Here is a 14,051-nt window from a genome sequence, read left to right as displayed (position 1 = left end):
TGGGGTGGGGTCGGTCTCGGGGTGGGGTCGGTCTGGGGGTCGGTCTGGGCGGGGGTCGTACTGACTGTCGAGACGATGAGAATTGAATCTAATTTTTTTAATGTAATTTTAGTTCCTGATCGTAAGATTGTTTCAGAACGGAGCAGATCTCTGATATCAGGGATCGGGCCCATCAGAAATATCACTGAGAGAAATCGTTCACTGGATGTGATGTGAACACACAGACTGTTTGAATTAATACATCGGATCGATGGGTTGTGAGCTGGGTCTGGGGTGACGACCAATTGTTCAGCGGTGGGAATAAAGCTGTGGGTCACATCGACACTGGATGGAGCCAACACAGTCAAAGCTTTGCTGCACAAGGGAAAGAGCGAATAAGGGCACAGGACTGGAACAGAGAGTTAAACGAGCTCAGCACCTGCTGCTCACAGGCCTCGGGCTCACAAGCTCTTAATGAATTTTTAATTCATGATTTGATGATGTCTCTTTATACCAAACATGAGAAAAAGTGCTTTTCAAGTGAATGATTTGTGAAAATGCTTTGGATGTTCATTTGCTGGCACCTCTCTCCCCTGTACCCCCCATTTACTGGCACCTCTCTCCCCTGTGCCCCCCATTTACTGGCACCTCTCTCCCCTGTACCCCCCATTTACTGGCACCACTCTCCCCTGTACCCCCCATTTACTGGCACCTCTCTCCCCTGTACCCCCCATTTACTGGCACCACTCTCCCCTGTACCCCCCATTTACTGGCACCACTCTCCCCTGTACCCCCCATTTACTGGCACCACTCTCCCCTGTACCCCCCATTTACTGGCACCACTCTCCCCTGTGCCCCCCATTTACTGGCACCACTCTCCCCTGTGCCCCCCATTTACTGGCACCTCTCTCCCCTGTTTCCCCCCATTTGCTGGCACCTCTCTCCCCTGTGCCCCCCATTTACTGGCACCTCTCTCCCCTGTTTCCCCCCATTTACTGGCACCTCTCTCCCCTGTTTCCCCCCATTTACTGGCACCTCTCTCCCCTGTACCCCCCATTTACTGGCACCTCTCTCCCCTGTGCCCCCCTATTTACTGGCACCTCTCTCCCCTGTGCCCCCCTTTTACTGGCACCTCTCTCCCCTGAGCCCCCCTTTTACTGGCACCTCTCTCCCCTGAGCCCCCCATTTACTGGCACCTCTCTCCCCTGTTTCCCCCCATTTACTGGCACCTCTCTCCCCTGTTTCCCCCCATTTACTGGCACCTCTCTCCCCTGTTTCCCCCCATTTGCTGGCACCTCTCTCCCCTGTTTCCCCCCATTTGCTGGCACCCTCCCTATTTACCCCATTTACTGGCATCCTCTTCCCCCCCCCCCCCCCCCCATTTACTGGCACCTTTTTCCTCCCCTGTTTCACTCGGAGTCTCCGCCTGCTCCCCCTTGCGTTGATCACCGTTCTGCAGCGTGTGGGACAATGGATCAGGCTCCCGATCCCAACCTTTTCAATTGGAAAGAGGAACAGTGTCAGGGGAAGCTGGAAGCTGGAAGCTGGTCTGAGCGAAACCCTCGGAGATAGAGAGAGACGATTGTATCCAGTCCCAGGGGTGTCGGATTTGTGTCTCTGATCCCCGAATCTGGGCATAATCTGCCTAAACTCTGTGGCCCAAACGAATTTCCCTGCACTCTGTGGTTAGAGATAACTGAGGCGTAAACGCTTTTCATTTCCGACAAGTGTAGAATTGCGATCTTCAAATAAAGATCTGAATGAAAAGTAGTCAGGCAGCTGGGTGTCAGTCGCGGCTCAGTGGGCAGCACTCTCGCCTCTGAGTCAGAAGGTCGCGGGTTCAAACCCCACTCCAGACACTTGAGCACAAAATCTAGTCTGACGCTCCCAGTGCAGTACCGAGGGAGTGCTGCACTGTCGGAGGTGCCGTCTTTCGGACGAGACGTTAAACCGAGGCCCCGTCTGCCCTCTCAGGTGGATGTAGAAGATCCCACTGCACTATTTTGACGAAGAGCAGGGGAGTTCTCCCTGGTGTCCTGACCAATATTTATCCCTCAACCAACATCACTAAAACAGATGATCTGGTCATTATCACATTGCTGTTTGTGGGATCTTGCTGTGCGCAAATTGGCTGCTGCGTTTCCGACATTACAACAGTGACTACACTTCAAAAAGTACTTAATTGGCTGTAAAGCACTTTGGGACATCCTGAAGTTGTGAAAGGCACTATATAAATGCAAGTCTTTCTCTCTAGGCAAAGAAGCCTGGATTATAATGGGAGAAGGGGCAGAAGGAGGCCTGGTTTAATGTGACCGTGTGTGAAATGTATAAAACCAGCCTGAGTGTGATTGTTTACTGACATCAAATGGCATCTGATTTTATAAAATACCTCACAAAGTATCTGGCTGAAGCAGGAGGCAGTGATCAAAGCACCTTGTCCTTAACACTGAGGCAGGTGTGCAAGGACTGAGATGTGCTTACAATTTCCAGGACAGTTTTAGTGTTTGGAGCCAAAGTTGTAAATACTCGCCCCGAACAACAGCAAGCTGGCAGCGCAGGTACAGTTACAGCTCCGGGAACGACCACTCCCGGCTGTCCTGATCAATAGCAGGGTCCGTGGAGAAGGTCTATAAATAGGGACAACAAACCGGTGGGATTGGTGGGGGGGGAATACTGAAACTGATCACGTATCTAATACTTTTAAATTCAGATAAACTGAGGCTTAATTAAAAATATCGTAAGTGATATCTGAGAAGGAGAATCACAATCTCGTCTTTTGCCCAAAGTTTCCACTAATCTTATTTTCTTTCTTACTTTTTATTATTTATGATGCAGGAGAAAGAGAGACTTGCATTTCTATAGCACCTTTCACGGCCTCAGGACAACTCAAAGCGTTTTACAGCCAATTAAGTACTTTTTGAAGTAGTCGCTGTTGTAATGTAGGAAACGCAGCAGTCAATTTGCGCACAGCAAGATCCCACAAACAGCAGTGTGATAATGACCAGATAATCTGTTTCTTTAGTGATGTTGGTTGAGGGATAAATATTGGCCCCAGGACACCAGGGAGAACTCCCCTGCTCTTCTTCGAAACAGTGGCCGTGGGATCTTTTACGTCCACCCGAGAGGGCAGACGGGGCCTCGGTTTAACGACTCATCCGAAAGATGCCAACCAGAGTTGGCATCCATCCCCAGCTGTCGGTGAGAACATCACTTTTCTGGTGCCAGTCCACAAGGTACGAGCTTTATCGAACTCGTTCTCACAACACCCCTTGGTAGGATTTGAACTCACAACTGCTGGGTTACTGGTGCAGAACCCACACTGACTACACCACCGTATCCTAAGGTGATGTGCGCCAGAAGCGCGAATTTAAAATATCCACGCCTTCACCCCTCGTGCTCAGATCCTGGAACCCATGACCTCTAGAGTCAGGTGAGAGCGCTACCAAGTGAGCCAGGAAAACTGGTGGAGCAGTCAGTTTTTAGAGCCCCAATTAGGGGTTGCCAACCCTCCAGGATTGTCCCTGGAGTCTCCAAGAATTAAAGACTAATCTCCAGGACATTGCTGCAAGCAACACCCTGGGGAGAAAAATCATAGGGTCATTAAACAAAATTGTGTTTCTTTTTCATTTTCTTTGAATACTCTTACTAGTTATAAAAATATTGGAAATGGGGAAAGAGGGGCTGTTCGACCGACGGTCAAGAAGCATTCAATCGGGTAATGAAGAGTCTATTCGCTTTCCGATTGGTGGGGAAGCCGGTTCCCCGCGAGGATGGACATGTTGGGCGTCCAATGGCGGGAGTGTGGGGGTGGGGCGGTTGGAGGCAGGATGGCATGTGATGAAACTCCAGGTTTAGGTACAACCAGAGTTGGCGACCCGCGGTCCCAACCGACACCAATCTGCATCCAGCAGAATGAGCCAATTTCCAGGTCCTGGGGTGGGGTGGGGGGGGGTCATAGGGTTGCCAACTCTGGTTGGATGTAAACAACCTTTTTTCCCATCTCCAATATTTTTCATAACTAATAAACTAAAGTTTATTTGCCTCTCCCTATCTCTGTAACCTCTTCAAGCCCCACAACCCTCCGAGATCTCTGCGCTCCTCCAATTCTGGCCTTTTACGCGTCCCCGATTTTAATCGCTCCACCATTGGCGGCCGTGCCTTCAGCTGCCTGGGCCCTAAGCTCTGGACTTCTCCCTAAACCTCTCCACCTCTCTCTCCTCCTTTAAAATGCTCCTTAAAACCCACCTCTTTGACCGAGCTTTTGATCACCTGCCCCAATATCTCCTTAATTGACTCCGTGTCAAATTTTGTCTGATTTACGCTCCTGTGAAGCGCCTTGGGACATTTTACAACATTAAAGGCGCTATATAAATGCAAGATGTTGCTGTAAAGTGTTGAAAGAAAATGTTTTTTTTGCTCACAGAAGCGACCAGGAGATTAACCTCTAATTCCTGGAGACTCCAGGGCAATCCTGGAGGGTTGGCAACTGCTCCCCCCCCACTAGGTGGGTCACCAAGGCAGACTGCGCCTCACCCAAAATGGCGTCGCGCCGGTCCCACACGCGGGAAGGTGGCGAACCCGGTAACGCGACTTCCGCTCAGCTGCCCCGCTTCCGGGAGCCGTGCCGCGGTGCACGCGCCACTCTGTCCGAAGGGCCCTTCCGGCCTCTCGCGACGTCACTGCCGTTTTGCGATGGCGCAGCTCGGCCTGATCCGCCTGAAGGCGCCGAACAAGGAGCCGCGGGACCGGGAGCGGGAGCCCGGCCTCAGCTCCAGCTCCAGCCCGGGGCCCGGCTCTGGCCCACACCCCGCTGCCAAGCGCCGTAAAACTCACCATCACCGCCTCAGCACCAGCCCCGGAGCCGGAGCCGGGCCCGCGGCCTCGGCCCCCGCGCCCCGCTACCCGGCCGCTCCCGCTCCCGCTCCCGCCAGCGCCGCTCCGTACTCGGCGTGTCCGCCTCCGCCCCCGCCCCCAGGACTGGGTCCTGGGCCGCGTCCGGCCGCCGCCACCACCACCGCCGCCGCCACCGCCGCCGCGCTCCCCAAGACCAAGAACCCGAAGGACAAACACCCGCACCGGGAGAAGGAGAAGAAGCACCGGCCGCGGAAAGAGAACAGCGACTGCCGGCCGCCGCGGAAAGGTAGAGGGGGAGGTGGGCGGGGGGGGCCACCAGTCTGTGGTCCACGGGGATAGGGGTGGGGAACAGAGAGGTCACTCCCTAGCCCCCCGCTGAGGGGAGAGCTGCCCTGGGGAAGGGAGGGAGAGAGAGAAGGGGGAGAGGGGTGAGGGGGGGAGAGAGAGAAGGGGGGTGAGGGAGGAGGAGGGGGGATAGGGGGCCACTTGGCCTGTGGTCGAACAGCCCCCCACCCCGACAAATCCCCCCACACCCCGACAAATCCCCCCACACCCCGACAAATCCCCCCACACCCGACATTGGCAGTTAGCATAAAAGAAAGAAATTGCATTTATAGAGCACCTGCCATCACCTCCGGATGTCCCAAAGTGCTTTACAGCCAATGAATTAGAATCATAGAATGGACACAGCACAGGAGGAGGCCATTCTACCCATCGAGCCTGTGCTGGCTTATTGCAGCGTCGTCACTGTTGTGTTGTAAGAAACGAGGCAGCCAATTTGCGCACAGCAAGGTCCCACAAACAGCAATGTGATAAATGACCCGATAGTCTGGGTGACAATGTTAGCTGAAGGATGAATATTGGTCAGGACACGAGAGAGGACGCTTCTGCTCCTCTTCACATAGTGGCCGTGGGATCTTTTCCGTCCACCTGAGAGGTCAGACGGGGCCTCGTTTTAACGTCTCGTGCAGCACTCCCTCATTACTGACACCGTTTTGTGCTCAAGTCTCTGGAGTGGGGCTTGAACCCACAACCTTCTGACAGAGTCGAAAGTGCTGCCCGCTGAGCCACGGCCGACACTGCAAACCAGGGATGAGATTGAGGATTTTGGGCAACTTCTCAAATTGAATAAGAGTTTGGAAACTTTATTCCTAAACCAACACTGTCACCAAACTCAAAATTAGTGGTTTAGCCTCATTTGCTGTTTGTGGCAATTTGCAGTGTAAAATTAGTTGCCATGTTTGCCTGTATAAGTGACTACACTTCAAAAGTAATTCATTTGCTGTGAAGCACTTTGAGATGTTCTGAGAATATGAAAAGCACTATATAAATGCAAGATCTTTCTGTCCTTAATTACATATATTGTATCGGGAGGTCTTGTCCTGTTTTAGGCTATGTTTGTGTAGGTAGCAACTGTCGGGGATTAGTGTGATTTTCATCCAAAGGGGGATTAACAATTATGGCATTGAGTTTATTGAAAAAAAATCTGCCATTGTTTACTGTAAAATCCTGTGTCTACTGTATGATAAATGAACTCTCTCGCTCTCAGTAGAAAAGGAAATGTTTATGTTTGATTTTGGGTGGTATGTTTTGTTGAAGGGATTTAAGTATCACTTAAACAAATTTGTCTGGCACCTTATTCAAGGTTAGGAGCAGGGTTATTGAATAGAGATTGTGGGTTGAAGATTCTTTTTATTCAGGTTAGGGCTGTGGTTGGATTAGTTGTAAAATTTGTGAGCTTGCAGAAAGTCTTTGTTAAGTCCGTTGATTTATGTCGACACTGAGCTGCTCTGTAATAATTACCATAGGATCTTGGTGCTGTGGAAACAAACTCTTTATACTGTGAGGGGTGGCAACTGAGCAGAAAATTAACTGTAGGTGCAGTTTGCAGCGACTTGTTTTGCTTGTACTGTTCCCAGTGCCTTTGCTTCTTTGTATGAGATGGGGCACTTTGCCAACAGGTAGAAAACGTGGGCCCCTCTGATGGCAAGTTTCTATTGCTGCTGAGGAGACAATTCCACCAGCCCCTCCTCCCTCCACTGAAGCATCTGCAGGAACGGCCTCTTATGGTGGATCTTAGAGTTCTATTGTTAGCTTCAACTTGTTTACTTGACCAAATAAACTTACATAGCACCTTACTACATCCTTAGGACGTCCCCAAGTGCTTGGCAACCAATGACTTAATTTGGAAGTGCAGTTACTGTTAAATGTAGGCATTGATTGGACTAATCCCATAGCTGGGATTGTCAGTGGTGGCAGGGCAGTAATACAAATGGGCTATCAGTGCTGCCTGTGTCTGTATTCGCGCTGCCTGTGTCTGTATTCGCGCTGCCTGTCATACGTACTAGGTTCTGATCACTCTTGATCTGAAAGTTTACTGAAATACCAGCAGATACATTGAGTGGGGTGATTGTGGCGTCGGGATAGCAATCCAGGGACTGAGAGCTCAAGGTGGTGAAACTCAATTCAATAAATCTGGTAATTTGTGAGCTGGCACCAGGAAACGACCATGAAAGCTTCCAGATTGTCATAAAAACCGAAATAGTTCACTAATGTCCTTCAGGGAAGGGAACCTGCCGTCCTTACCCAGTCTGGCCTACATGTGACTCTAGCCCTACTCTGTGACTGACCCTTCAAAACAATTACACGACAGTTCAAGTAGAAAGCCCAACGCCACCTTTCCGGGGCATCAAGGGATGGCCAATAAATGCCCATCTTGCCAGTCTCACCCACATCCCAAGACCTTAAAAAATAAAGGACAGTACAGAGCCCTACTGGTACAGTGTGTAGCCCAGTTGGTTATTTTATAACCTGAATCATTGTTGATGTTAGAACTTGAATTACTGACCTGGCATCTGATTGTTGGAGAGAACTCCGCTGCTCTTGGAATAGTGCTGGGGGGTCTTTTCCGTCCACCTGAGGGCCGACAGGGGCCTTGGTTTAACGTCTCATCCGAAAGACAGCACCTCCGTACCGCACTGGAGTGTCGGCCTGGATTGTGGGCTCAAGTCTTTGGAGTGGGACTTGAACTACACTGCACAACATTTTTTATTTGTTCTTTGGATGTGGGTAAGGCTGTGGGTAAGTGTTGTGTAGGGAATGTGTGAACCAGCGATGATAAAAGAACAGTGACCTATGTTGGAGGGAGGATGGTGCCTGACTTGAAGGCGATAGTGTTCCCACAGGATTGTTGCTCCTTTTCTCAGTGGTAGAGGTCACCAGATAGGAAGTTGCTGTGGTATATCTTGTAGAGCGTACATACTGCAGCCACACTGCGTTAGGGATTATGGGATGGATATTGAGTCTAGTGGCAGGGGCAGGATCAAGTGAGCAGCTTTGTCCTTGGGATATGTCAGGATTCTTGAGTGTTGCACCAATCCAAACAAGTGAGTATTCCTTCACAGTCCTGACTTGAGCCCGGTAGATAGGGGGAAGCGGTCACAAGAATGGCTAGTATGGGAAATATAATGCAGTGCGAGTGGCTAGGGCATGGTGTAGGGACCATGTAGAGGGAGCTTTACTCTACATCTAACCCGTGCTGTACCTGCCCTGGGAGTGTTTGATGGGACAGTGTAGAGGGAGCTTTACTCTGTATCTAACCCGTGCTGTACCTGCCCTGGGAGTGTTTGATGGGACAGTGTAGAGGGAGCTTTACTCTGTATCTAACCCATGCTGTACCTGCCCTGGGAGTGTTTGATGGGACAGTGTAGAGGGAGCTTTACTCTGTATTTAACCCGTGCTGCACCTGCCCTGGGAGTGTTTGATGGGACAGTGTAGAGGGAGCTTTACTCTGTATCTAACCCGTGCTGTACCTGCCCTGGGAGTGTTTGATGGGACAGTGTAGAGGGAGCTTTACTCTGTATCTAACCCATGCTGTACCTGCCCTGGGAGTGTTTGATGGGACAGTGTAGAGGGAGCTTTACTCTTTATCTAACCCGTGCTGGGAATGTTGGATGTGATCGTGCTCCTAGTGCCTCATTATAAGTTCATAAACATCAGCACCTGTGCGAGTGTAGCACCTGGAGTGTACTCTGCGTCTCACTCGTGCTGTACTCTGCCGCTAGGTGTCTGAAATGGGAAAGGGTGCCATTCCACAATACCAACCACATTTGTTTTAATAAACATAAAAAGCACTAAAAAATTAACAGATAAATTGTAGTACGGTGATTTATTCTCGTGCGTGTGAACCCTTTTGTTGGTTCGATTTGATTGAGTGTGGTTGATTTTTGGCAGTGAAGTTGTACAGCCCGCCAGGGGCAAAGCAGCTTTTTCCTGTTCCCATTGTTGTGCCAAATCTCCCTGCAAAGCTGCCACATGTCCCAGAAAAATGCTGCCTGCTCCCCAATGCAATTGAAATGTTAGATTCACAGAACAATTTAGAAAGCTGAACTAGTTTCACAAACAGTTATATTCAGCGCATCTCCTTGGTGCCAGCCGTGGCTCAGTGGAAGCACACTTGCCTCTGATTCAAAAGGTTGTGGGTTCAAGCCCCCCTCCAGAGCCTTGAGCACATAATTCAGACTGGCGCTTAAGTGCAGTACTTAGGGAGTGTCGCACTGTCGGAGGTGCAGTCTTTCAGATGAGATGTTAAACCGAGGCGCCATCTGCCCTCTTAGCTGGATGTAAAAGATCCCACAGCATTATTGAATGAATGGGAGTTTTCCCTAGTGTCTGGGTCAATATTTATCCCTCAACCATTTTGTGAAACTGATTACCTGGTCATTTATTTCATTGCTGTTTGTGGGACCTTGCTGAGTGCAAATTGGCTGCTGCGTTTCCTGCATTGTAACAGTGCCTACACTTTAAAAGTACTTAATTGGCTGTAGATTGCTTTGAGATGTCCTGATGTCATCAAAGGTGCTATATAAATGCAAGCTTTTTTTGTCTTCTGGGTATGCGTGCCAGTAGTGATCTGTATATTCTGGTGATTACACTTCTTTTGAAGCATCTGGGGACATTTTTTTACATTGAAGGTGTTTTTTATGCACGCACGCACGCACAGTATTGTTGTAATGATTTACTTGGAGTTCAGAAAAGAGCTAATTTCACAAATCTGTGCTCATGTTGGGGGAGAGAAAAGAAAAAGAAACGCTGGGCTATTTTTTGCAGCGATTTGCCTACTCTGGTTTCCTTGCTGGGCCTGTTATCAAATCTGCCCTTGAGAGAGTGGAGGTTGTCGAGTCTTTGTGTAGCCGTGTGATTTGTATTTTGTGGATTATTGCGTGCACATTATTTGCATGCAGGTGGTGTAGTCGCGTTGTGTGACACACGAGTGATTCATGTACTGCTTAACAACGTGGAAACAGTAAAGTTTGCACCGCTAACACTACATGAGGCTCCTGTTACAAGTTGTAGCTTAGACAAAAATATTGCATTGTAATCAGATTTGTGTATTCCAGGGCTAGCCATGGTATAACTGGCTGTAAGGATCCAGAATAGTGAGTTGAAAATAATTAAAATACTAAAGCTGAGATGAGTGTGCAGCGTTCTCTTTAATTTTTAAAAAAAGTGAATGATTTTTTTAAAATAGCAATTTCCCTGGATTGCTGTTAATGGCCAGGAGTTGGATGGTAAGTGCGGAATGAGGTTTAACTCTTTCTCTGCTGATAGCTCTGGGAATTCTGTGTTCCCATGGCTGCCTAGTTTTTCTTGAGATTTCAATTCATACACTGCTGCTGAAAATCAGCTCGGGTGTTAGGAGTAGATTATTACGGTGATTTTATACCAAATGGATATTTATTTTTAAAACCACCTGCTCTGCCTCTTGTCTTTGCTATTATCTTGCTACCCCAGTCTCTTGTTAGGAATCATTTTTATTTTTCAAACCTAAACTTCCCCTTCCCTCCTGTGTTTCAACCAAGGTGCATTGCCTTTGCACATAAAAATGGAAAGAACTGTTTACCTGGTAATGGTCCCAGTAACGGTGCAGTCGCTTAGTCACTCTGGTTACCTGGTCAAAGTCTACCCAATCTGATAACCTTGGTAACCATATACAAGTAAGAGAAATAAACCTCTACAGAGTTGCACATTTAATGCTATGTTGAGGTAGCAAGATTCCAGAGTGTCTCAACCTATGGGAGCGAGTTTTCCTCCACTATCTGACTTAAAACTGAGAGTCAACAAAGTGCTGCCACAATATTTATACAGCGCATTTAACATAGTAAAATGTCCCAAGGAGCTTCACAGGAGCGTAATCAGACAAAATTTGATACCAAGCCGCATGAGATATTAAGTCGGGTGATCAAAAGCTTGGTCAAAGAGGTAGATTTGAAGGAACGTCTCAAAGGAGGAGAGAGAGAGAGAGAGAGAGAGGCGGAGAGGTTTAGGGAGGGAATTCCAGAGCTTAGGACCCAGGCAGCTGAAGGCACGGCTGCCAATGGCAGAGCGATGAAAATCGGGGGTGGGGGGGTGCGCAAGAGGCAATAATTGGAGGAGCGCAGAGATCTCGGAGGGTTGGAGGACCCATACTTCAGTTCAGTGGGATATTGGCCGGAGGCTCTTACGTGCAGGGTAGGGTAATAATTTTAATTGGTGTCAATCTTGATTGTTACCAAGGCCTTAATATCGTAGCTACGCGATTATCTGGCCAAAATCTACGATAATCCCTGTAACAAGGTAATTACCACATTTAACAGCTAGTGTCAAAGCAGCTACTTCAATCTCTCGGGCCGGAAGCTCAAAACACTTTATGGGTGCAGGTATACACTAGGAGGCAGCTCTTTTCAGTTTGACAGACAAGTATTTGGCCTTAATCTTCCTCCATGTCACAGCCCAGTAGCTCTGACTGAAAGAACTTGGCCAACGGGTGTGTGTGGAATTGGAGCCAATTTAAAGGGCAAATACTCACAATTGACCTCCATTAAACTTGCGTACCATAACGCATGTGTGTTTTTGGTGTACCATTGTGTTTTGCACAGCCAGGGGACCCAGGACGTGGCAGGAAGATTTCTTGCCATTTTTTTTTTCCTGGCCTGTTCGGAGATCCAGCCACCTGCCTGTTCCCACCCACTCTGCTGCCTGAGGATGTTAGCTAAGGAACAAATTATATACAGCTCCTGCACTTAATGCAGACCGTGCATAGTGTCCTGGTGCCCTGCGCCTCATCATTCTGCCTGTCAGTGGAGAAAGTTAGCAGCAACGCTTGCTTCTGTTTAAAATTCTGAGTGTTGAGTGCCAGTGAGCAGAATGCATATTTACTGTAACGTCAGCTTTGTGCTTGATTCTAGCTGGCACTGAACTGACGCTGAGTAATCCCACTTCTCTAGAAAAATCGTGTCCTTTCTAAAGATTTAGATGTATTAATGGTTTTCAGCCAGCCCTGCAAGGGTTTAAGGCACTCGCGCATCCTGAATATAAGAGGTTCATTGATATTTTAAACTGAACACTTGTTTTCCTTTATTCACACAAGGTTCTTTCTGCATCATGCAGAAATTTTAAAAAAAATAAAATCAACTGAGACTGCGTAGCCGGGTTTTTAAATATTCAAACCTGATGGTATTTGACACGATTTTAGAAAGTGCAACCATGCCCCCCGAAAAATAAAATCAATGAGCATGTAAATGATGCTACTCCTGCTGATGACGGATACTCGTTCCACAATCCATACACGAGTATCCAGGCCTTGAAATGCATCCAGATCTCATCGTCTCTGACCTTTCAGAAGCAGAAGTACTATGTTGTGTTTTGTGGGAAGAATGGGATGGCCTCCAAGATTCGATCTTGCTCTGTCTAAGTGCTGGTTTCTTTCGAGGCGATTAGCTTTCTGTAACTGCAGTAATCTGGAAAGAATGTGAATCCTGCTTTTTCCCCCACCCTCTCTAAAAGAACATGCTTGTCATTTTGCAGGGAGAAGGGGGAGGTGAGCATTGAGGGCAGCAGCTGGGAACGGGTGTGTTTATAGCATGCTCTAGGATTCGGTAATCCCAGTGCAAAAACGTGGCAGCCTTTACAGTAATGTAAACACTCCTGGAACCTGTCTGATTGTAGTGCATTGTGTGCCCACAGTCGGAATATAATATGAAGTCGCCAATTTATTCCAATAAACATTGTTAAGATTATGACTGGAAACCCCTAATCATACAGCCCATTTTTAAAATGATTTTTTTTTGCTGGTGTCTTAACTGCAGCTTTTTTTTCTTAAAGATTTCCTGATTGTTTTGTTAAGCTCTGAAAATAATTTGAGCATTGCAACTAGATTCAGTGCTCAGCTTAAAAAGAAATCTGTACTCCAATAGTTGATGTCCTGTGGCATTGCACGAGGGGAGTAAAGAACCAAGTGTAGCCCTCGGGTCAACTGGGGTTAGAGGGCAGCCAGGACCCTCAGAAATAGGAGCAGGAGGAGGCCATTCAACCCCTCGAGCCTGTTCCGCCATTCAATTGAAACATGGCTGATCTGTATCTTAACTCCATCTACCCACCTTCAGTAAGTAATTCAGTCCCCATTTTAAAGTCATACATTCCATCCTTATATTTCCATTATAAAATCCCATGCCCAAATTTAAAATGGAAACTCGGATTGCTCTCCTTAGAGCAGAGAAGGTTACAGGGAAATTTAATAGAGGTGTTCCAAAATCATGAAGGGTTTTGATAGAGTGAATAAGGAGAAACTGTTTCCAGTGGCAGGAGGGTCGGTAACCAGAGGACACAGATTTAAGATAATTGGCAAAAGAACCAGAGACGAGATGAGATTTTTTTTTGCAGCGAGTTGTTACGATCGGGAATGCACTGCCTGAAAGGGCGGTGGAAGCAGGTTCAGTAGTGACTTTCAAAAGGGAATTGGATAAATGCTTGAAGGAGAACATTTTGCAGTGCTGTGGGGAAACAGCAGGGGGAGTGGGACCAATTGGGTAGCTCTTTCAAAGCCAGCACCGACACGATGGACCCAATGACCGCCTTCTGTGCTGTATGATTCTGTTTCTATAACTGTCAATGTAAACTTGTCTTGTAATTGCAACCTCCCTCTGTGAAGGGCAGAAGTGCTTCTACTGGCATCTGAGTGCAATTTATAGCATGATGAGTTTACATAGGCAGTTTCCATTCTAAATGTGGCACAGGAATTTGTAATGGGAAAAATTAACAGGAAATGCACAGAGACATAAAGTTTTTCATATATTCAGACAGGCACAAGCATTGTATTTTATATATTGTAACTTTAACTGCAGTATCCCCTTTCAGTGCAGCAGGGTGTTTTAAACATTGAAATATCATTGCTTGGTTTT

At 47.9% G+C, this 14,051-nt stretch overlaps 1 protein-coding gene across 2 annotated transcripts in view; it reads left to right on the top strand.

Moving 5' to 3' along the window:
• The first annotated feature begins 4,611 nt into the window (after positions 1-4,611).
• The window catches only part of LOC137344617 (lysine-specific demethylase 9-like), a 59,615-nt gene continuing 50,175 nt past the window's right edge, over positions 4,612-14,051 (top strand). Inside the window, exon 1 of one of the 2 annotated variants that reach the window (XM_068007729.1) lies at positions 4,612-5,119. In XM_068007729.1, the coding sequence (XP_067863830.1) occupies positions 4,672-5,119 (448 nt within the window). In that variant the 5' untranslated portion in view covers positions 4,612-4,671. The remainder of the gene's footprint in view (positions 5,120-14,051) is intronic. The other variant, XM_068007730.1, reaches the window with a different exon arrangement.

This window comes from Heptranchias perlo, chromosome 27 (genome assembly GCF_035084215.1).
Source record: "Heptranchias perlo isolate sHepPer1 chromosome 27, sHepPer1.hap1, whole genome shotgun sequence".
Lineage (NCBI taxonomy): Eukaryota > Metazoa > Chordata > Chondrichthyes > Hexanchiformes > Hexanchidae > Heptranchias > Heptranchias perlo.
Note: the sequence above shows the minus strand (reverse complement) of the source record. Positions and strands in the feature narration are given on the sequence as shown.